Source organism: Triticum aestivum, chromosome 4A (genome assembly GCF_018294505.1).
Source record: "Triticum aestivum cultivar Chinese Spring chromosome 4A, IWGSC CS RefSeq v2.1, whole genome shotgun sequence".
In the NCBI taxonomy this organism is placed as follows: domain Eukaryota; kingdom Viridiplantae; phylum Streptophyta; class Magnoliopsida; order Poales; family Poaceae; genus Triticum; species Triticum aestivum.
In genome coordinates, this window is record NC_057803.1 from 472,064,826 (window position 1) to 472,088,064 (window position 23,239).

General features: G+C 46.2%; 1 protein-coding gene, 1 non-coding gene and 1 pseudogene across 3 annotated transcripts; all 3 read right to left on the reverse strand.

The window, feature by feature from the left end:
* Positions 1 to 1,122: 1,122 nt before the first annotated feature.
* TRNAL-CAA (transfer RNA leucine (anticodon CAA)) lies at positions 1,123 to 1,206 on the reverse strand. The gene has a single exon. It is a non-coding gene; the product is annotated as a tRNA-Leu (tRNA).
* Positions 1,207 to 1,409: 203 nt separating this feature from the next.
* On the reverse strand, positions 1,410 to 8,586 carry LOC123086441 (cytochrome P450 714C3-like; annotated as a pseudogene).
* A 10,055-nt stretch (positions 8,587 to 18,641) lies between these two features.
* LOC123086443 (obtusifoliol 14-alpha demethylase-like) lies at positions 18,642 to 21,995 on the reverse strand. 2 transcript variants are annotated; one of them, XM_044508207.1, is made up of 3 exons: positions 21,783 to 21,995; positions 21,189 to 21,668; positions 18,642 to 19,941 (listed from the first exon to the last, which is right to left on the reverse strand). In XM_044508207.1, exons 2-3 carry the CDS (start codon positions 21,657 to 21,659, stop codon positions 18,940 to 18,942), a joined length of 1,473 nt encoding a protein of 490 aa, XP_044364142.1. In that variant the 5' UTR covers positions 21,660 to 21,668; positions 21,783 to 21,995; the 3' UTR covers positions 18,642 to 18,939. The 2 variants fall into 2 exon arrangements, with proteins under 2 accessions (XP_044364142.1, XP_044364141.1); XM_044508206.1 differs by having other exon boundaries at positions 21,189 to 21,954.
* Between the last annotated feature and the right edge of the window lie 1,244 nt (positions 21,996 to 23,239).

Here is a 23,239-nt window from a genome sequence, read left to right on the forward strand (position 1 = left end):
AAATGAATGAATCTATGCTCTAAAATGCATCTATATACATCTGTATGTGGTCCATAATGGAATCTCTACAAAGACTTATATTTAAGAACGGGGGGAGTAGCAGAAAAGATGCACGGGAGCGTAAACAGCTCGTAATCTTTATCTTTATGTAAAAGGGAAAAAGAGCAAAACACACAGGAGCATAAACGGCTCGTCATCTTTATATAAAAGAAGAAAAAAGGAGCAACAAACCAATTATGTCAGAAGTGACTTATATTTAAGAACGGGGGGAGTAGCAGAAAAGATGCACGGGAGCGTAAACAGCTCGTCATCTTTATCTTTATGTAAAAGGGAAAAAGGAGCAAAACACACAGGAGCATAAACGGCTCGTCATCTTTATATAAAAGAAGAAAAAAGGACACCAGTAGATAATTTTTTTAGAGATACATCAGTAGATAGGTTGATGCATGCATGCAACCATGCAGCACCACAAAGCAGAGACCACGACCATGGCCGGAACTGGTCCACGGCAGCCCATATCCGGCCGAATCCAGCCTGCCCAAAGATAGTGTAGTTCGTTGCTCTTCTAGCCTTCTTGTTCGTGGCTACCTTCATAGCATCGTCATACGATGGGTTGTCTTCGTAATTAGAAGTGCCAAAGATAAAGGTGATGATGGTCTCATTCGCACATCAAAGATGTTGTCGGCTGATATTTGCCATTCAGTGGAGGAAACTGCATTGCAAAATGAATGAATCTATGCTCTAAAATGCATCTATATACATCTGTATGTGGTCCATAATGGAATCTCTACAAAGACTTATATTTAAGAACGGGGGGAGTAGCAGAAAAGATGCACGGGAGCGTAAACAGCTCGTCATCTTTATCTTTATGTAAAAGGGAAAAAGGAGCAAAACACACAGGAGCATAAACGGCTCGTCATCTTTATATAAAAGAAGAAAAAAGGAGCAGCAAACCAATTATGTCAGAAGTGACTTATATTTAAGAACGGGGGGAGTAGCAGAAAAGATGCACGGGAGCGTAAACAGCTCGTCATCTTTATCTTTATGTAAAAGGGAAAAAAGGAGCATAAACGGCTCGTCATCTTTATATAAAAGAAGAAAAAAGGAGCAGCAAACCAATTATGTCAGAAGTGGGGTTTGAACCCACGCCCTCGTAAGAGGCCCAGAACTTGAGTCTGCCGCCTTAGACCAATCGGCCATCCTGACGTTAGTGTTGTTACGAGCCTCGTTATCTTTATAGATGCTGGACAAACCAACACATACATCGATTCTTCTTCACGTCTTTATGCAAATGAATACTGCAGTTTCCCGATGCAGACTCACATCACATGTGCAAATGCAATCTTCCTCCCCAAAGGCATGATCAGCCTGACCGATTCAAGAGGTAGTATCACCATAAATTTACCCGCAGGAATCAACAAGTAGGGCTTCCTGAAAAATCAATGGTGAGCCTTGTTTTTTAAGAACATGACACGAGGTGCTGCCTTCCATTATGAAGAAAGCGGCAATCCGTTAACTGAACTGCCTGCTTCCGTTACGAAACTACAGGACTGCACAGAGCATCGATCACAGATTCACAGCTGCATGCAAGGAACCAACAAGACCATTGGTTTTCGCAACAAAAAAAAAACTATTGGCAAGAGAAAATTATTTTACATGCGTAGAACAAACGAGACCCAGTTCAGTCTTCACGGAACGCAGTTACGCAGATAAGCATACTTTGTTTTTACAATGCGCCTCAACTCACTGAATCTTCAGCGGCAGAAAGTACCAACCAACGAAAGCATGCCTTGCCGATCACAAACAAGTGGCGGCCGATGTTCAGACTTAAGCTTGAAGTCAGTCAGCGCCTCGCGCACGATCAGTGACGCCGGAGGGTACAGCCGGAGAGTCTCCTGGATCACCATGGTGATCTGGAAAGAGAATGCAATGGCTAATAATGCCAATGGCGTGCCTGTTTCTTCAAGACTGATCGATGCATAACGGGAGGGATGCTTTCTCACTGTTTTCAGTCGCCGGGGGACGTCGACGTCGAGCTTTGTGCATCCACGGCACACCTCCAGAGCCTCGGCGCGGGCACGGTCCTGCCACGCCGGGTGCGTGGCCAGTAACATCAGGCACCAGGTGGTGGTGACAGCTGCAGTCTCGTGCCCGGCAAAGTAGATGTTCTTCCAGTTGTCGACGATATAGTCCTCGGCGCTGCCACCGTAGCTGGCCGGGCAATGCCGAGAGCTGTTCACAATCGAGCGCAGAAAGCTGTTATGTTTAGTCTTTATGCAATCGTTGTCGTCGTTATTGTTGTTGTTGCTGCTGCTTCCGCGGCTGTGTTCCTTTGCGACATTGAGCATGAGTAACCGAACTTCTTGCTCCAGCTTTTGTATCTCTCGGTTCACCTTGGTTGGCAAACACTTCCTATAATAAACGCACAAAATTATGACAATAAGCCCCCGTTCGGATCCACTCCGCTCCACAGCTGCAACTCCTCGAGCGGAGGGAGCGGCAGTGCAATCGCACGGAGGGGCTCGGACCCAGCTCCTAGCATGGAGCGAAGTTTTAAAACTGGAGAGATACCGAACAGGCCTTAAGTTTCACCTTTTACCCCTAGTAGTGACAGCTTTTACCCTATTTAATTGCCCCCCCTCACGTCACATTTTACCTCTAATTTATGACATTCTGACATCCTTTATCCCATTTTATTTATTATTTTCCTCAAACTGCAAAGCCAAATCCATTTGTTAGGCTGGTTGTAATGGGGAGTATCATATACTAGTATCATGCATATGATACTAGTCTATGATACTACATCCCTAATGCATAGTATCATATGTTAGTATCATAGAGGACTACATTCATTGTCATGCATGACACAAAGTAGCACATCATTTAATATGATACGGTATCATGATATAATACTCAAGCCTCTCTTTTTTCATTTAATTCTATGTCATTTCATCAAAATTGCTAGTTGGCATGTATGATACTACCTATAATACTCCCATTACGGGCAGCCTTAGGAAGACATGCAGCTGATTGACAGATAACTCGGAAGAGTACTCGTTGGAGATATATACCAAATTATGAAAAAAAAAATCCCTCCAATTCAGTCAAATTCTATGAAATTGTGTCAATTTTGCTCAACAGTTGCTGCTAGCTGCACAGCTGCACCGCACTACTCCTAGCAAATCGAACCTGAGTTGTCTACCAAGTCAACTGCCTTGTCAATTAAATAGGGTAAATGCCCTCAGAAAGGCCACAACTAAGGAGTAAAGTGTGGCCAGATTATTTAAATAAAGTAATATTGTCACAAGTCACAATACACAAGATCACGACCAGCGGATAAATCTTAATTTTATGACATGACTGGACTAAACTTTGCCATATGGCAGAACATTATCCAAATTTAAACAACCAGATTATTTTGGAATAAAAAACATTCAAATATTTACATCACAATTTTAGCGATCCCTGTCTAATGAATGAGAATGAACCTTATTTTCCCAAATCTGTTGAAAGACTTCTGCTAGGATATTCATGCACAAATAGTCAAATATGCAGGTGATCCGTCCGCGCCACACAACCACCAGGCCACCCCGCGTCGCTCTAACCAGGGCGACTCAGGCGGCGACTGAAAACCTAGCCGCCGCCACCCCGTCTCCCACCTCTCTCCCCCTCGCCGCCGCCGAAGGACGCCGCCGGGAGAATCCCGCGCGGCCGACGGCGGCGGCGGGGCACTGCTCTCCGCGATGGGCGCTAGGTGGGCGGGCAGCCTGGCCCCTGGTGCCGGCGGCGCCCGCGGCTGCGCTTCGGCCTCCTGGCCGTCCGTTTCGGCTGGCCGGCGACGGATCTGGCTCTCCCTCGGCTCGCTGCACCCATAGCTCCCCTCTCCTCCCCCATCCTCTCCGGCAGACGATGCACCCCGCTCCACCTCGCCTCGCTCCCCACGGATCCTCCTCGACCCCGTCCTCCTGCGCGACCGAAGCCGGGCGGCCGTAGATCCGGCGCCGGCGTCCCCTCCCCTCCCATCGACGACCCGTCCTGCGTCTCCATCCCGCTCGCCCTCCCCGTCCCCGCCCCCCTGGGCGCCCGTCACGGACGGGCTGTGGCTGGTCCGGTGGATCCAGCGACGGACTCCTCCTGGCCTCCTCGCCTCCGCCACCGCCGGTCCCTGCCGGGAAGATCCTCCTCTCTGGTGCCCCCACCCTCTGTCCACCTCCGACGCCGTCGGTTCCTGCCGGGAAGGACCTCCACTCAGCAGTGCCCCCACCCCCATGCCGTGGTACAACGGCCCCCGCTACTCCACTACCCCACCTCGTCTCCACCCTCCTCACCGGCGGCCTGCTCCACTTGTCCTTCCTCGGTTCACCATCCACCTCACATGTCCGTCTCGGTCCTGTCCTCTGTCGCCCTTCGACTCCACTCGGATGGCGGCCCACCATTGACGGATGTGCTATGGGAGAAATCCCCGCTGACCTTGTCAGCTGACCACGGCGACGCTACTCCAGCGTCGCTTACCCTCTTGGGGGCATGGCTCATGTGCCACTCCTGTCTCTAGGTCCGGATTCGCAGCTCTCGGCTCTGCCCTCTGGGAATTTAACCGGTTATGCTCCAGGCGAAAGCTCTGTGACGACGTCATCCTCGGATGTCGTCCACCTTCTTGAAGGCGTCACTAGGGAGCTCCTTGCCGCCATTCATCCTCCGTAGCCCTTGGGGGTTGGTCATCCTCTGCTCTGCTAGCTCAAGACCCTCTCATGCCTGTCGTCCGTTTTGGTGAGCTTCGTACTCTTCGTGCTATCTTGGTTCATCTTTGCTCAACAACGACGCAACGATGCCTCCCCACCTTGCTAATTGTGTCGGCTTGCTGTGGCGAAGTTTCCAGTTAAGGTTCGTGATGGGTCACTTGTTGATTGGTGCTGCTCCTCTATTGTGCCAAGGGGTTGGTACGCACGCCGGTGTGGTGCGTTAGGACAGTTGTTTAGTGTTGGTATTGTGATTCCTAGATGACACACCACTTCCACTCGACTTTTATGGTGGTGGTCTCTTGGCTTGCTGGCTAGGTAGTGCCTTCTTTGGGGTGTCCATATGTTCTCACCCTATGTAATCTTTCCCTCCTGTGCGGTTTTGCGGCCCGGTTTCCTTTATAAACGGGGTCAACCTGTTAAGGTTTTCGATCCGGTTTTCCTTATAAACTGGATCACACACTTGGCATTTTGGCCACTTTGAGCAATATATTCAGGTGGGGACTCTCTCCCCCCCGGTGACCGTTAAAAAAAAATGCAGGTGACATTTCACTTTATTTTCTTGCCCTTTATTCATCATGTTAGGTATTGTCTACTTACCACACTGCAGATAATCCAATAAGTGGATCTTGCTGAGAAATTGCCTTCTGAAGCTGCCTCAGCTTGTGGAATATTTCTTCCCCTGTTGTGAAATCGCTGCCAAAACATGCCCTGGCGATTACATCCGCCGAAAAATTCCGCAAATAACCATCCACATCTATCTCTTTACTCCCTCCTGCATCGTCAAGCATGCTCTCCCATGCTTCTAGCAGTGGGACAGAAGCCCCCACAATTAGTTCTATCATGACCTGTAAACATCATTCTTGCAATTATAATGATTTTTGCTGAAATTCAACTATTATACTTGATCATGTCCTTAGTATTTCAACTCATATTTAAGCATTGTCTTAAGCAGCTCACAGCACCTTAATCTTCTCCATGAAGAACTCTGGTGCAATGATCTTCCTCTGATAGGCCCATATATCGCCATTTGATACCAAGATGCCTTCGCCAAAGAGCGGTTTGCGAGATTTTTGTATATAAAGAGGTTTCCTGAGCTCAGATGACGTACAGTGGCTCTGTCCTTGATCATGCTGGGGTCAGAAATATACAGAATCTCCACAGCTCCTGTTGAGTAGAGGAATACCGAGCCTATTCCAAGTTCACAATCCAATAGCATCGCCGTCAGAAGAATGAACCAGCATAAGGAATACAGGCCGTGTAAGTATAATAAATACCATCGACTTAAACCAAATAGTTGTACAGAAAATATATGTCAGATAATTATATCTGGCAATTGTTTTTCTACAATACTTCCGACTAGACCAAATTTGCTAAGTGCATAAATTGTCTAGAAATTCATGGCCTTATGACAGAAATGAAACAGCATATAAAGAATGTTTGTCCAGCACTTCTAATCAACAAGCCGACTACTGACCACTTCACGCATTTTGTTAAGGCGTAGTTGAACAGCATCTTCATAGGACAGGACAAAAATATCTATAATAAGTCACTTAGCTCCCATAGGACCCCAGATTCCAATAGAAGTATTAATATCACTAATTAAAATACTATTACTGTATGAACATGTTTAGGGAAAGAGATTATTTGATCAGAGTTCCAGTGTTCAAGAGTAAATTCCAACATCAAGAGAAAGCTTATAGCTTTCAACTATCTGAGTTGTTCCTGACTTTTGAGAGACCATGTATATGCCCAGCTAAGGTCAATAAGGATGTTCTTTGCCACTAACTACGAGTGACACAACACAGTGCAGAACATGTAACTGAGTATAATGTAGCTTTATCTTTTGGACGATATGGTTGCTAGGGTGGATGCTTTACATTAATGAAATTTACAAAGTAAAGTATAAATAGCAACAGAGATGAGAGGTCATATACTCCTTCCGTTCCTAAAATCTCTAAAAAGACAAATACGTATTTAGGAACGGAGGGAGTACAAAATAGTGTTGTAGGCTGGTGGCACTGTCATGCTGAATATTAGAAAGATTGATTGGTCACCCCAACAAACTGTAAAATGTAAATTTTGTGATCATATAGTCTCATGTCACAAGAATAAAAACATCCATGAGCCATCTAATCAATAACACACTAGAGATGAATTCTAAGCAAAGAACACGTGTTACTGTTAAGAAAAGACCAAACAAAAGGGTGTGGTTTTACTGCAGAGAAAATTCATGCATGGATGAAACTTTCGACTACATACCATATGTTTCCCTCCAGATAAGGAAGTGAGGGAAGAGGGTGGATATGTAGTTACTGGTGTCTTGCTTCCGTGCAGAAACGGCCTCTTGCCGGATTCTCTTCATCTCCTGGGTGTTGCCATAGAACATAGTAGGCCTGGGACCCCTTACACCCTGCTTCCTCAGCTTCTTTCTTATCCTCTCTGTCCTCAGCCATAGTATGCTACCAACATTTGGCATTGCCAATATTTGGTAAGCCAACATTTGGCAAAAACAAAAGTTGCCAACTTTTGGCAACTTTTTGTGAGATTGGCAACAAGAATTGGCAAGCAACCAATCTCTAGCCAATATTTGGCAGTTGCCAAAATTTGGCATGCCAACTTTTGGCATCAAACCAATTATGCTCGTACAACAGAGGTAACCCAAGAAGTAAGGGAAGAAGCAGAGCTAGCAGATGAAGTTTCTCCATGAGACAGACAGAGTAGGGGAGAGAGGGGAGACTTGTCAAATATATTCGATAAGTGGCTACCTTGTTCATGTCCAACTACTACATAGTGCATTATGCAATCCACTAGATTCTCATCGGCTTTAGAACTCGAGGAGTCGAGGATATGAATGCTATTTTGTCTTGTTCAGTTTTTGATTCTTTATTATCTTGCTTTCAGGTCTTGGCATCTACTGACAGTATTCAGCCCAGTTGACTTTTTGGTAATATATATGTGTCGTGTATGTTGATTGATAGGTTCTCCATTAGCGACGCAAAGCACAATTTTAAACAAACGAGAAAAAAAATTATACCTGGTCACCAAATGATAAGAAAAAAAAAACATTATTACCTACAACAATGGACTCCTGCAGGCTCAGTTATCAGATGGAAAAAGCCTCAAGGCAAGAACAAAAGAAAGCACGGTTAGAAATTTGAGAGTAAGAGTTCATTGATTGATCCAGCTCAGCCTCTGCTGAACTGTGTAAAGTTTTTTTTTTGAAATATCCAGCGGTTGCTGGTTTTCATTGATTTAGAAGAAGGTGAACTGTGTAAAGTGGTGGGGAAAATAGGTGACAGAATCCGGTAACAACTCAGAAAAGTTCAGAAACCTTGTATCAGCCTTTTTACAGAGGCAACAGAGCTCCTGGCTGTGGGAATGGGTCCTCGATCAATCGATTTCAACACTCGCGGCCCTGGATCTCGGCCTTCCTTCGCCGTCTTCTTCTCTCTCCTGGTAATCCCCTCCCTGCGAATAGCGGAAGCATCCTCATTACCCACGGAAAAAGGTCCTGTGCAAGCTAGGAAGCGAACACCTGGTGACCGGAGGTGCCGGCGGAGTTCGTCGTTGCTAGACCGCCGACTGATCCGTCGCGTTAATTTGCCAGCACAGCGCGCCGGCGAGAAGAAGGAATGGGGATTGCTCCAACCTCTTGCAGATACTACAAACATCGAATGCTGCGAGAATCACTGAGAATGAGAGATCAATCGGCTACGAGGTTTACTGTGATGTCCCTAGCAGCAGCTAGAGAATCACAGGAGAACTCGCGAGCGAGTACGGGGTTGACCGAAGAAGGACGAAGGAGCTGAGCTCAGTTCATCTCTTTTCCATTTGATGGATTAGTACAGACCAGAGGGTTGGGTAGATAAGCACCACACACACGGACACACCTACTACTCAGTCTACATGGCAACAGGGTGGACCTGACCTGTCATACACCACCCTGTATTAGGTGGGGGTGTGACATTTACCCAGATGAGATGGCGGGAGCAACTAAGGATGCGTTTGGTTAGGGGAAAAAAAGATAAGGTTGACTTTTGCGGGAGGTGAGCCAGAGAGTGGGAGGTTGACATGTGGCATTCACAAATCATAAAGCATTTACCCTATCCTCACTTAAAATCATGGAAGAAGAGATTAGATGCTTTGAGATTTATGAATGTCACGTGTCATTCATTAGAACGGGTCTCACCTGCTAACCATGGTCTCAAATAATTTTTTTTCCGCAAGAGCGAGGCCAAAAACATTTCACGGACTGGCTTTCCATCTCGCGCGCACGCGGGATGAGCAGATCCTTGACATTTTTGCAGACACGTGGAGCCAGGTTTTAGAGAAATATTTCAAGCATCTGGCTAGTCGTATTCCCGCTTGTCCATAAACCAAACGGGTGACATCCATCTAAACATTGGCTATCCCTGTCTCAGGAAAGGATAGCCCAGCAACCAAACGCATCGTAAGAACGGCGATGTCGATGAGGGATGGGAATCGCAGATGAAGCGGAGAAACGCGACGACGGACGGAGTTTTTTCTTTTTTTTGGGGCGGACGGAGTGAGCGGTAGCAGTAGAATGGGCCAATGGGGTTTGGGGCTTGGAGTAGCGAGAGTGGGTCTGCTCGAGCAGCCCATTGCCATTGAGATGGCTCGGCTCGGCCCGGCCGGGCCCAGCTTCGTGCCTCTCTCTCGCGCGCGGCCGCGCCTGCTGCGCTGATGCCACTCCTGCGGCTGTGCCTCCTCCCACCGCCGCCCACCGGCCGTCGAGCGAGTGGGCCCCGCGCGGCTCGCCTGCCGTTTCCGTCGCCTCCAGGCACGACCGTGCCACCATGGTCGTGGTAATCTTCTCTTCTCACTTCTCCCCCCCTTGGGCACTCGCGGCCCAGGTTAATTTGTATGGTTACGTTTCCCGACTGCGAAAACGGCTAGGTCTTGTCGCTGGAATTCGCCATGGCACTCTTAATTCAAAATCGATCTCATCTAGTAAATGGATTAGCACCGTCACAATGTAGCCATAACTTTTTTCTCAAATGCGCGTCTAGATGGGCATCATTTTGTGTCACAATGTAGCTATCCTTCTTTTTTTTTGAGAAGTGTCACAACTCACAATGTAGCTATCAGAGGGCGAATAATGAGCCCGCAATAAAAACGTGAAATTCAATGTGTTGATGGCCCTATGCTATGTATGACATGTCAAATTATGTTGTGTAAGCTGCGTATTGTCCATATGAACTCCCAGCTAAAACAACATTATTACTGAACGAACGAATTAGGCTAACCATAATGTTGTCTTTGCACACCGAGTGTAGTTCATTTTTGTTGAGACTTTCATTTAGAGTTAGGCGCGACTTTGGCAATAAAAGAACGTTTAATTGGTAAAATAGGTATTATTCGCCATAGAAGAGTGTTTAATTGGTAAAAATAGGTAAATTTCGCCTTAGAAAGAGTGTTTGATGTTTCATTGGCTGAATTGAGTTAGGTCCAGTCAATAATTTTGTATCTACTACTCCCTCTAAAAAGTCTTATATTAGTTTACAGAGGTAGTACTTGTCTACTTCTAACCCTTAACAGCAAAACAAAGAAGACCACCCGGGTACAGATACATGTGTTCATATGAGTATGTGACCATCTTCAGTGATTTTCAGGTGAGTGTATCTGCAAATTGACAACCAAGTGATAAAGAAGTACTGTAGGATCTTTCTTTTCTTAATCTTTTTGTTAGTTGATGAATTCTCCATGGTATATTTTTTTCTTTCTCTACTAGACGTAGTGTCCCAGTAATGATGTGTACACGCTTGGGGTGATAACGTTACAGTGTAGGATGACCAGTGGTTATTGATTTTGTTGTACCGTTTGCAGGCCCTTTTCTGAAGCATGTGACTGGTGGCGGTGCAGTGGGTTCGGCATAGTATTATTGCAGATGATTGCCAATACGCAGAATGATGAGATCATAGCTCCTGTCCTTGATGAACTGCTACTACTTGAGAATACTACTGCCAATAAAGGGGGGTTGTGCAATTCAGCAGTGATTTGAACCCCTCTAATAGGTCCCAGTGTCCATGGGTATGCAAGCGTTTCTGGCTGCCTGATGGAGGAAGTCGCTGGGAGATAGATAAACTCATGTGCCATATTGTTATGCATGAACAAGAGTTCTGAGATATCTAGCATGTTTCAAATCTAGACAGATAGACATTGATCTGTAAATTCTATCAGAACAAGGCAACATTTGATGGCACAAGCTTGATGCCTTGATCACGCTCATCTTCTCTGCAGGAAGGACGATGGCACTGTATATGCTCTTGGAGAAAGTGGAGGTCGGCCATTGATAGGTCTAAGATTTCATGTGCAGGCATAAAGAAAGAGCTGAATTGTACTGCGACATCAGAACATATGGCACTAGTTAATTACCGGGGCGCGCGCTGCGATGCCTGAACATATTGTACTTTAACATCAGACCATAGATGGGAGAGGAAGCACCTGGGGAAGGGCAGCGTAGAGGAGTATATCAAAAGTAGAGCAGCAGACGCACTTGCTGCTGTACTTGGAGGGTATATACAATACGCCGTGGCACGAGGGGAGCATCAGTGCTAGCTAGCTTGATCTCTCCTTTTAAGGGCTTCCTTTCTTCCAGGCCACCATCACCACACCAGCATGTGAAAAGGCTATTATTGCCCTGAATTTGCAGATACCCAAACATGTATTGTCAGGTCAGTTCCTCCCCCTCCCTCTGTTAAACCTGCAATATGTTGATGGTGTAAGATGTTGCTAGTCGTGATGCTAAGTGCATCGGTGTGTCCGATATTCTGGTGGCCACTAACATGCTTGCAGTGATCTCATTTGCTTTTTAAGAAAATTAGAACAAGATATGTGCAGCGGTTGATTAGAAGAAACATAATAACCACATTGTTACTCTTGTATAAATTTCAAACAAAAACTTAGGCATTAGTAATAACTAGTGAGTATTGATTATTTAGGTAACTTTCTGCCAACAGGACACACCTAGATATGCAATTAGGAGAATATAAAATGATGGTGGAGATCACAAAGCCGGGAGGCATGACAAGTTCCAAGTATCTTTGTGCTTGCTTTGTTGGGGGATAATTTAAGGTTCTGTGTTGACCTTAATGGAAAGCCTATGACCCTAGCTATGCATATTTTCTACACACCGTAGCCTGTGTATTCTAAAGAGCTAGGTAAGGCGCGCGATGATGACCTAATTAAGCCCTAAGACAACCCTTGCAATATGCTGGTGAGAAATTCTGATTTAGTTAACAGCCCATGCATGCATGATTAGCAAAGCCTCTGAATTGATCACTAAGCCAGCACAAGAAAAAGGCTCTGCCACAAGAACAGCGATCTTAGCTGAATGTTTGGAAAATAAAATTCAAGTGTGGGAAGTAGTACCAGAATCTGGATTATTGTTGGCGGTCTGTTCATATTCCTGATGAAGCTGATGAGAGATGAGGGAGCTCCCTTCAGTCCAAGCATGGAGGAGGAAAGAGAGAACAATCTCCCGCTGCATTCGCTCATTCGCACAGTAAATATTGTTACATACTGTTATGCCCTGAACTAGTCTCATATCCACTGTGTGCTCGAGTGAATGAGTCGGCAGCTCGTTCAATCCCCGCTACCTCCCATGAGTGGACTGAAGTGAGCTCCCTCAAACTAATACATCATCTCATCATCATCATTACCGTCATCCTCCTGCTGCTGCTCCTGCATTATTCCAACTAAAAACTAGTTAATGGCTCAACAACTAGTACAACATAGCTCTAAGTAGTTTTCACTTGTTTAGATGGAGAACTGCAAGTAATATTGATAGCGCTACATATAACTGCATCTACACAGAGTGTTCGAGAGGGGGAAAGGCTGCATCTAAACAGAGATCTAGCCAGACGTATGGGTAGACAGAAGATTTTTTTCCCCCCACGAAAAAACATATATCATCGCATTATATCATTAGAAGGTTAACAACATGATTATGCATGTACTGATGAAATCAGGTGCCCTTTTTACATCAGCTGGTTAACAGTCTTAGATGGCCACTGTTTAACATACAAAATAATAAAGGAAATATGATATGTATCTATGCAAGCTGGCTAGAAAGAATTAACTTGGTGTCCTTGATAACATGCACCAGAATTGGAAATCTTGAAGGAAAATGGGTTTCCCCGAGAAATAACAGAACAACCGGCTAATAAATGACTTCAAAGAAAAGGCACAACCAAGTTAGATTCTGTTTGTGGAGCAATGAATGAGCATAAGCTATATATGAATACATGAAAATTAGAATAAATATAAATAGATATAATTGACAAACAACAACTAGCGTAATTTCTCCTCTCAGCAGGAACCACTTGGCTTAAATTGCCAGATAATAAAATCCACTAAAGGTAATAGATTGTAGCATGAAGCTTCCTTAATTCATCCCTCAATGAAATTGTGTATTACTACTAATTTTCACAGGAGATAGATATTCAAAACAGATGCAGGTCTTGCAGAAAGTGTATCAGGTATATCGATCATGATCTGAACATTTCAATCGAAGATTCTAAAGGAGAGATCACTGGGAAAACACCGCGCTGAAAGTCAATCAGTACTCAGCTCTTAACCTTGCAGAAGAACTCTAATTAAAGTCGAAAACCCTAATCTCATGTTCAGAACTTCAGATCGACACAAACGCATGGCAAAAAGCACAAGAGAGAAAGAAATAACAATAGGCATATATACTGAGATTGATGCAAGATCGATCCAAGCAATACAAACACATCCAATGAACATATCATTAAATCACCATGGACAGTAAAGGTAGATGGAGACACATCGACAAACACATGTGGGCTATGCACGCATGCCCATATCGCATGCAATTAACCCATGCTCTCCTATCTAGAAGGGAGCAAAACAAAGCTTCAGATCAGGAATGAGCCTAACACTTGCATCAGTAAATCAAGAAAATAACACCAAGCCAATCCCACTCTTTTGCTTTCATAAGCCCCGCAGAAGTCTAAAAGCACATACTTGAGATCTAGGACATGATGAAGAACATGACCAATCAATATGCAACATATTTAGCAGTGAGTTCTGGTGTTCAGAAAAGCTAGATCTAGCAAGACCGACATACGGTAGATATAAGAGCCAGGGAAGAGACCAGGGGTGATGAGATAGAGGTGAAGAAGGAGGTATATATTGGGAGAAGAGTGGTCTGGTTAGTTGTTTTGCATCTTACAAGAGGGCATCTGCAGGAAGAGATGCTCAGGGGGAGTAGGTGGTGTCTGGTGTTTACCTGTGTGGTGGGTTGCTCTCTAAATTAGTCCTTTGTTGTGCCTAATTTGCTAATTGCAGCAGGTTGACCAATTCATTGTCTCTAGCTTAAACACTTGTCATTCTCTTGGGTTTTTTTAGAACAATAATGTACCAATGGTGTATGAGTTAAGTGCACGGTTGATACAGTTTAATATGGCACCGACAGGCAGCCCCCAAGTCTAATATAGGTAATTACTACTGGCTGGAGCATTTCATGCCTGCCTTAGGCTCCATCTCGCACTGTGGTGTATTATGATAATCTTCTTCAACAAAGGGTGTTTTTTATTGACTCATGATGTCGCATCAAGTGGGTACAGACACAACGAATACATACATTACCTTTGCACGACTAGGGTGCACACAACAAACAAGGAAAAAGAAAAAAGAGGAGGACTCATAAGGTTCTGGGCTGCAGCAGTGCATCAACTAATGCCACCCGTTGAAAACACCCGGACGATGACAAGGTTCCCGAACAACGACGCCTTTGAGCAAGGAGATGGTGCATGAATACCGTCTTCGCAGGATCCAACCACATATGCTAGATCTTGGTATTTACCTAGAAGAGAAAGATTGAGTAAGCTCCATACAATGCCTTCAACAAGAGAATGTAAACAGCCACTAATAGATGAAGACTTGAAACCTAGGGTTTTTCACCTTGAAACTTGAGAACTGGTACTCGAAGAGCACCACCATAGATGAAGTCCCTTGGGTTGCTGCCACCAACTTGCAAGAGAATAATTCATGCTGCAATGTCCCGAGCAACACCGGAAATGCATATCAGAGTGAACTCCACGCATCGGGTATTTGCTGAGACGCCAGATCTGCCAACGCGACAATGTCGAACATGCTAACACCTGCACCTATGTGGGGCACACCCCGACCATCATCAGAGCACAATGGATATCCACCAGAGACGGGTCGTCATGCGGATGGGAGACATGGGGTAGCATGATGTGCGAAGCCTGACGACCAAGTCTTGTGCACCACCACCGCATGTGCCATGCCGACGGATGGCGACTAGAAGGAGGCCGATGAGCAAAGCCAAACAGGGTAAAGAACATGCACTCCTCCTCGGTCACATCGGTTGGGGACCAAGACGGGAAGCCAGACATCACCTGATCAAGTCAGTCGAGATTCGCCTGACCAGCGCTCAAACGTGACATGTCACAAGTCACCGTCCAAATGCCCACCAACAGTGGCACGCCTCTCATGCACTCAGCCATCCACTGCCTTTGCTGGAGATCACCAGAGCGCAACTATGGCGTCGGCCTTGCTGCCCCAGCTGCCGAACATGGGGAGGCCAGATCCAGCCGTCCCAACACCCATATACCGCAACACAACCACATCTCCACCGACCAACAAGCCAGCGCAGTTGCGACTATAGCGCGCATCCCACAGCCAGCAGAATTCGTGCCCACTGCCATCGGAGCACTACCTATGCCGCCAACACACCACCAAAGACCCGCGAGGGCACTACCTCCCTAGTTCTCCGCAGGACCGAGCACCACACCACGGGAGAAGCCCCTAGTTGCCGCCCTCAGTGCACGGGCTTTGCCCAACGGTGGCTACCGGCGATGGTGAGGGGGGAGGTGTAGGTGACAGGGTGGTGGCGGCGCAACTAGGGTCGTCACCCATGTCGCAAAAACCCTGAGGTTTTCTCACTTGTCCTGTCATATTAATTTTTAACACGGTACAGACGCAAGCGCTCATATATACGCCCCTATGAACGCACATGCACACCCTACCCTATGAGCACCTCCGCGAGACTAAGCCGGCATGTCATCTTGAGATTTTACTTAGTCACTGTAGGCACCTCGTCGTCGACGGGAACGTCTCCTCCCACTGAACGCGTATTGCCGGAAATCCTGAAATAAATTCAGGATAAATGCGAGCACCGGAATTTGAACCCTGGTGGGCTAGGGATACCACTGCCCTCCTAACCATCCAACCACGGGTTGGTTTGTTGTCCTGCCATATTATGATAATCTCATTTTTCTAACTAACTTTTGCCTATTTACCTTTTGACTAATCAACTTTTTCATGTCTTCGTGGTCATTTTGCCACAACATATTGTAAGATAAGTTCAGAACAACACACTTCAGCAACCGCAACCCGTGCGTTGGTAGATCAATATTTTTCCCAGCCTTTTTGGCACGGGGATCACCAGTAGGCCAGAAATAAGTAAGTACCATTTCACAAGAAATGGAAGAGTCCGCCAAATCAACACCTCGGTTTTTGGATATCATCTTATTTTCCTCCTGTGGGAAAATTGCTTCGTGTTTAGGGATGGAAACAATAATCAAAGATTGATAAAATATTCCAAATACTCTCGCAAAGTCCATCTGTGAAGTGTACGCAATTTAATGAAAATACAAATTTATTTTTAAATCATCGTTGTAACTAAAAAAAGGGTACCCAGTGTTGAAAGCACCCACACAAGATGAGGTTTGGGGAAGGGAATTTCTAGACGACCTTACCTTGTATAATAATTCTGCAAGGAGGCTGGTTCCAACCCAGGACCTCCAGGCCACTCAGTCCGTCCATCAAAATCAACCTTGTGACTGGTCAGAAAAAATAGCAAGCGGTCTATCATGAACAGTGCACCATGTTTTAAAAGATTAAAATCTTAGTGTCCAGGGTCTAAAATACTAACCTTCTCTCGAAATTATGACGGAAACTAGAACATGGTAATGGTATGTGGCAAGAGCCAAGAAATGGCGAGAAGGAAATACTTGGGGAATAGTATCTGCTCTCAGACTAAGGCCATGTTGGCTGACTCACCTTGTTGGGGAGATCTCAAAGTAACAAGCATCTACCTGAACAGAACAGTAGAAAAGTACATCTTGGTTATGGTATCACACTAGTTTTTGCCATGGTTGGAGGTTATTTTAGTGCACCACTGAAGTTACTTTCTCTCAGCTTTAAAACAATATTCGGTGAGTAGATGCAGTTTTCAGGTGTGCTGCGCGAAAGTTTAAAATGTACTGCCTCCGTCCCAAATTATAAGACGTTTTGTTACACTGTTTTAGCCTACCAAAACATCTTATAATTTGGAACAGAGGAAGTAGCATTCTGAACTTGCTTGACTTGTATGATGAAGAACATTAGAGTTGGAGAGAATGGAGATGGATTCAGCTGACCCATCAGGCGGATCAAGTGTCTTGGCTTTTGGAAAATCTGTAAAGTTTTCTGTTAGGTCTATGTGGAAGTATATTCACAGGCAGGCTTTCAGGCCATACTGTACACACATTTACAAAGCAGCAAAAAATCCAGTGAAGATGTAACTTTTTCGTGCAAATGAAGATGAAAAATTACAGCTGGTGAATAAGAACCTGAGACGGTGCAAAGTAAAGATTCGTTTCTTCTATTTGGTATCAAAATTGCTCCACACACAATAGATTGTGGCTGATTTATGCACGACCAAACAATCGAGCGGACATTGCACGGCTGTGCACAAGATTCCTTGGCTGGATTTTATCGTCGTGCGCTGATCGTTCAAGTTTTGTCGTCGGCCTAGCATTGCTCATTTGGTATACGAGTTCACAATTTTTCTGATGATTGTCAGCATGCTCCCCCCACCCCGTGCGGATTACTAAACCCACAGGAGATAATTTTCTTCACAAGAAACCATGGCAAGGTTAGTAAAACCATAACAATATTATGCTCCCAGCGCCACTGCTGACATGCTATATCACTTTGAAGTGCACTGGAATGCGTTCTGTATTTTCCAATAAAACTGGGACTGCATACAGATACCACACCGAGAAATGTTCAGATACAGGGCGATTCAGAATCAGTGGCTCCTGAACACTTCAGGTTCAGGAAGATGCTTCTCACATGCCAAGGGAAACCCTGAGACACGCCTTCGGGAGCAAGCTGTGTAGCCTAGCAAAAAAAAAAAGTGCCAGCACAATCTCTTGAAACAGATTTTTGCCCCACCATGTCGTCCATGTAGCCTGAAGCCTGAACAACACAGGATAATAAAAAGTAGTAAATGTAATGTGGAACTATTGCTGAATTTTGGCTATGTCCTGCTTCTTAATTTTCCTTTTCAAATTAGCAGTATTTGGGCTGTATGATGTTGCTCATTTTTTATGTGAATTGGCAGTATTCTCAGTGTTGTATTAGCTGACCGAAACTGCATAGGAGTCAGCCGTGTACCAGAAAATATAGCATGATCCCCAGCATGCTTGAACTACAAGGTCAGTTTTATTTCACTGTAGAATCTTTGATTGGTTTGGCATTGGCTGGTTTTGCTCTGCCGGCTGCCGCCGCATCGTCAAAGGAAAGAAGGGAGACAAGGCCAAAACAGGAGGAGCCAAAACAGGAGCAGTTAACTAGACCCACCCCATCAAGCAGACGTGGCAGTCGTCCAACGCCGCACAAGCAAAACCATCTGCAGAAACCACTATAATCAGAGCGAGGGGGTGATTTGACTGGTATTTGAGACCTCAGGGGGTTACTTAACTGGTTTTAGAGCTTAGGGGGTGAATTAGCCGATTTGTGAAACCCCAGGGGGTGATCTGGATTTCTTTCTCTCAAGGCTGACGTCACATTCTCCATTTCTGAAAGATAAAAGCTACAGTAATACACAAAGGTACATTTCAGTGAGCAAAAGCAAGAAGTGCATTTTGAATGAACTGTCACAGTTGTTGTGTTCCTTACATAGTGTTGTCTGTTCACATTTTATGTCTGAACCCGTCTAAGAGAGTGGACAACAGCAAAGATGAAAGGAAAGAGAAACAACATTCTGATGCTACACGGCTAAATCACTGGAAGCAAATCACAGTACCCTAAACAATGGTGAAGATAGATATACCCTACAGGTTGGCGTGCGGACAACAAAACGTAAATGGAAGAAATACAGAAGCAAACACCCCACGTCCCCTATGGGACCACCCGCTCTCTAGTTGTCGACGACGAGCTTCCGCCGCTTGTAGTTGACCATTACCTCGCCCTTGATGCCGACGACCATCGCATTCCAGTCGTTCTCAGGGAACGGTGAGACCAGCTCAAACTCAAAGTTCCTCAGGAGGTGTGTCCATATCGCCTTGATCTGCAGGTACGCGAAGGGCTCACCGAGGCACCCGTGCCTGCCACCCCCAAAGGAGATGTACGAGAAGGCACCCGCAACCTTGTCCTCCTCCCTCCCAGCCGCAAACCGGTCAGGGTCATACGAGTCCGGGTTCTTGAAGATATGGGGGAGCCTGTTAGCGAAAGCAGGAGATGTTGCGACAATGTGGCCCTTGGGGATATCAAACTCTTTGCCTTCCCTCGTGGTCACGCTGAAGTCAGAGTGTGATTGGCGAAGCAGCATGATCAGCGGCGGGTGGAGCCGGAGCGCCTCCTTGATGCACCGGTAGAGGACATCCATCTCTGCCAAGATGTCATGATCGATCTTGTCACCATGCCTCTTCATGACCTCCTTCTGCTCCTCTACAGCCTCTGCAAAGTACTGCTGGAACTTGAGCAGGTAGGCCCCAGTCCAGGTTGAGGTGATCGAGCTAGTGTGCTGTCCAGCAAACAGGGCTGCGATAAGTAGCCCAGTCACCTCACTTTCTGTGGTCTGGCGGCCATTCTTGTACTTGGAATCAATGAAGCACTGCAGCATGTCTTCCTCGGACTGTCCAGAGGCCTTGCGGGACTTGATGATGGTGGCGAAGATCTCCGCCAAACGTGTCCGTGCCTGGTCACGGCGACGGTGTGCAGGGATTGGGAGGTAGGGAAAGATGACACTGATTGGCTGCATCCCATTGTCAAGATCATGGAAGAGAGCAGAAACATCATCAAACAACTTTTCTCGCACTTCCCTTCCCAACAAGCATCGGCTAGCAGTCAGTATGATGAGGTGCTCCAATTCATACTTCAGATCCACAGTGCCGCTTTCTCCCCACTTTGAGAAGTACTCCTGCAGGTGGATTGGATTCACAGATGATATTAATCACCCAAAAAAATGGCCAGAACAAACGAACCTATACAACAACAAAAATAATTGAATAGCATATATGACTTATCTTGACAAACAAATTAAATGCTAGCATGGAAGAATAGCAAATGTTAAATCAAATGTGGAGCAACTGATTGAGAAGATGACCCATGTTATTTGTGCAAACTCTTTGTTTACTATTAGGATGACAATGATTTCTATAAAAAATATCATACTGGTCATATAGCAGCATAGGCTGTATAGAAAATGTAGCAAACCTTGTCATTGTAAATAAGGGTGACAATCAGTATTATGAAACTAGTTGCAAGGGAGGTGAGATTCTGCAGATCTCCCGCTGCAGTATGTGTACAGGTGTATACTAACAAACCATGCTGTTCATGTTAATGCTTACATAAAACTTGTTCTGTTTCAGCAGCGAGTTCATAAGGAGTCCTTAAATGCAGGCCCGAGTCAAGCTTTTTACAAGGTTCTGATCAGAAGTGCACACTTACATTTCCATACAACTTTGCAAGACAAGTTAGACCGACTGTTGGTTGTGCAGGATGCCAAAATTGGAGCAAGCATAGTTCAATAAACTACGACGATAAATGCTACTTACATAGAGAGAAATGGTTGACACTGTGATTCTAGTATCATACTATATCATAATTTTCACCTTTCAGACACAAAAATGCTAAAAAAAAAAGACACAAAAATGCTTGCAAAACAAGCAACTAGCCAACTAGGCACTGGAATAACAAGCTTCAGTTATGGTACTCCAGTGCTACTATTGTATTGGAGAACTTGCCGCAAGCATTGATTTCTCTTACTCACCACGGTTCGCTACAATTGTATTACCAAATATTTCCTTTGATCCAGAAATCCAGATATATCAAACCTATGCATGCAACACATTATTCTAAGTTCTGATCATACGCGAAATGCATATTTGCATTCAAATGAATACTGGTGACCGAGCAGGCCACTGGAATCATCAAAATCCCCACTGATATTTATCTTCAATTAACATAAGCATCGGCAAATTAGGCACATCAAACATCCTACATCTTCCTTTGCTAGCGCATTCCATAGTAAGGATAAAAAGTCACATACGAAGTGTTGTTTTCCCCTCTGACTATGATGCACTCATTCAAACCCAAGAAGAAGCATCTCACTTGAGAATTACGTACAAAACAGGGGAAGGAAGGAAGGAAGAGAATAGAGCTGACCTCGGCCTCGGCAACCATCTGGTCGACGTAGCTGCGGAGCTTGTTGGCCCTGAGCGCCTCGGTGAAGAACCTGAACTGCTCCTGCCTGACCTGGTAGTCGACGTCGAAGACGACCCCGGGGCCGAAGGTGGGGACGTTGAAGCGGTAGACCTCCTGCTGGCTCATGTCGGACTCGTTGCTCTTGAAGAAGTGCGCCGAGACGTCGGGGCCGATGAGGAAGGTGATCCGGCGGGTGAGGATGGGGACGGTGAAGACGGGGCCGAGGCGGGCGTACTCGGCCCGGATGAGCGGGATGGGGCCCCGCAGGAAGCGCAGCAGCCCGCCCACGACGGGCGCCCCCGGGATCATCGGCGGCGCCCGCCTGCCGCCGCCGCCGGGGCCGAGGAGGACCCTGAGGAAGGCGACGGTGGCGAGCAGCAGCGCTGCGCCGGCGAGGAGCCACTGGGGCCGGGCGGCCGCGAGGAGATCCATCGCCGTGGCCTGGTGGAGAGCAGCCGGGGATGCTCGCGTGGGTTAGATCGATCGCAGAAATGGATAGAAAGAGGGTGGGAGGAGCTTCGGTTGTATCGAAGACACGACAAACTGGGTACGCACCTCGTCCGACGCACGATTGGGGGGCGGCCGGGCGGCCGGCGAGACGGGGTGGAGGGAGGATGTAGATCTGGGAGAGTGGAGTGGCGGAGAGGGGTTTATATAAGTGGGAGGGAGCAAAGATTCCTCCGGGGAGGGGTGGTGTGGGGATCGGGACGGGATGGGGGTTTACCGGGGGCGGAGCGGAAACAGGGGAGGGGAGGAGTGGTGGTGGAGGAGGATGAAGGAAGGATGCACGCACAGTCTGTATCTCGGGCCCCACATGGCTGTCTCTTGTGCGTGTCTGCTAGCTATGCTCTGCTGTTTCTAGTCGCCCAGGTGGACCTAGTGATGTGGAAGAAGACAGTTGTGCTCGGGATCCTCTGTGTTGGGGGGACTGGACGCTTTACTTGTGTCCACGGTCGCCTTTTCCTAGCATTAGCCGTCACCCAAGGATTCACTCCTCTCTCTCTCTCTCGTCCGGCGGCCTCGTCGGCAGCCAGAGCCCAGAAGGGTGGAGACCCACCTCATAGGTAGCCAGGAGAGTGGAGACTCACTCCTTTCATTTTTCAGTTTTACTGTTAGGTTCTTATTTCTTTTGGGGCATCTACGGCCGTCCGATTGGGCGGCCCTCAAACATATGTGGACGCGCCTAGTTAGTATCCGGATGTGTTTGTTTTGACTTCCTATTTGTCTGCACTCATATTTTTCACTTTTTTCTTTATAGGTACGCTCACATGCATATGATTGGTGAAGAAAGAGAGGGAAAGAAAAGAAATAATAAAGAAAGGAAAAAGGATGCTCCGTGGTGGGTCAAATCATACGCGGCGGGCGCAGGACCATTGACGTGACACTCTTCAGACTCATCCCATATACGAGGCCAGTATGAGAAGCGCCAGACAGCCCGGACATTTAAGGAGCTTTGAGGGGTCCAGTTAGGTCAAAAAAATTCCTTCTCTCATGTCCGGTTGGTGGCCTTGCGTCCGCCCAATTAATTTGGGGAGTCCGGCTCTATATGCTATTAGTTTTGATTTTGTGGTCGGGTCGACGAGATGATGGCGACGAGGACACTTCCTCTTAAATACTTCCTTCGTTCGGAATTAGTTGACGCACAAATGGATGTATCAAGCACTAAAATGCACCTAAATACATCCGTTTGAGCGTCGTCTAATTTCGGACGGAGGGAGTAGTTACAACCCATTAAGGGTATCTTCAACACTGATCCCCAAATTTTCTCCCGCATCTGTCCGCGGATAGGGGGTACTACTCCGTGGATATGGATACGGGAGCCAGCCATCCAATGTTACTCGCATACATTTCAAACAAGGTTTAAATAAACCGGACGTAATTCATGCAAATCCGACAAATTTCCATATAAACAGGAACACATTCATTACAATTAGGACATTTTTCTTTAAAAAGGGAGAGCGGCCGAACCTAAACCTATCATACGGCGACGCCCGTCGTCCACTTCCTTTGTA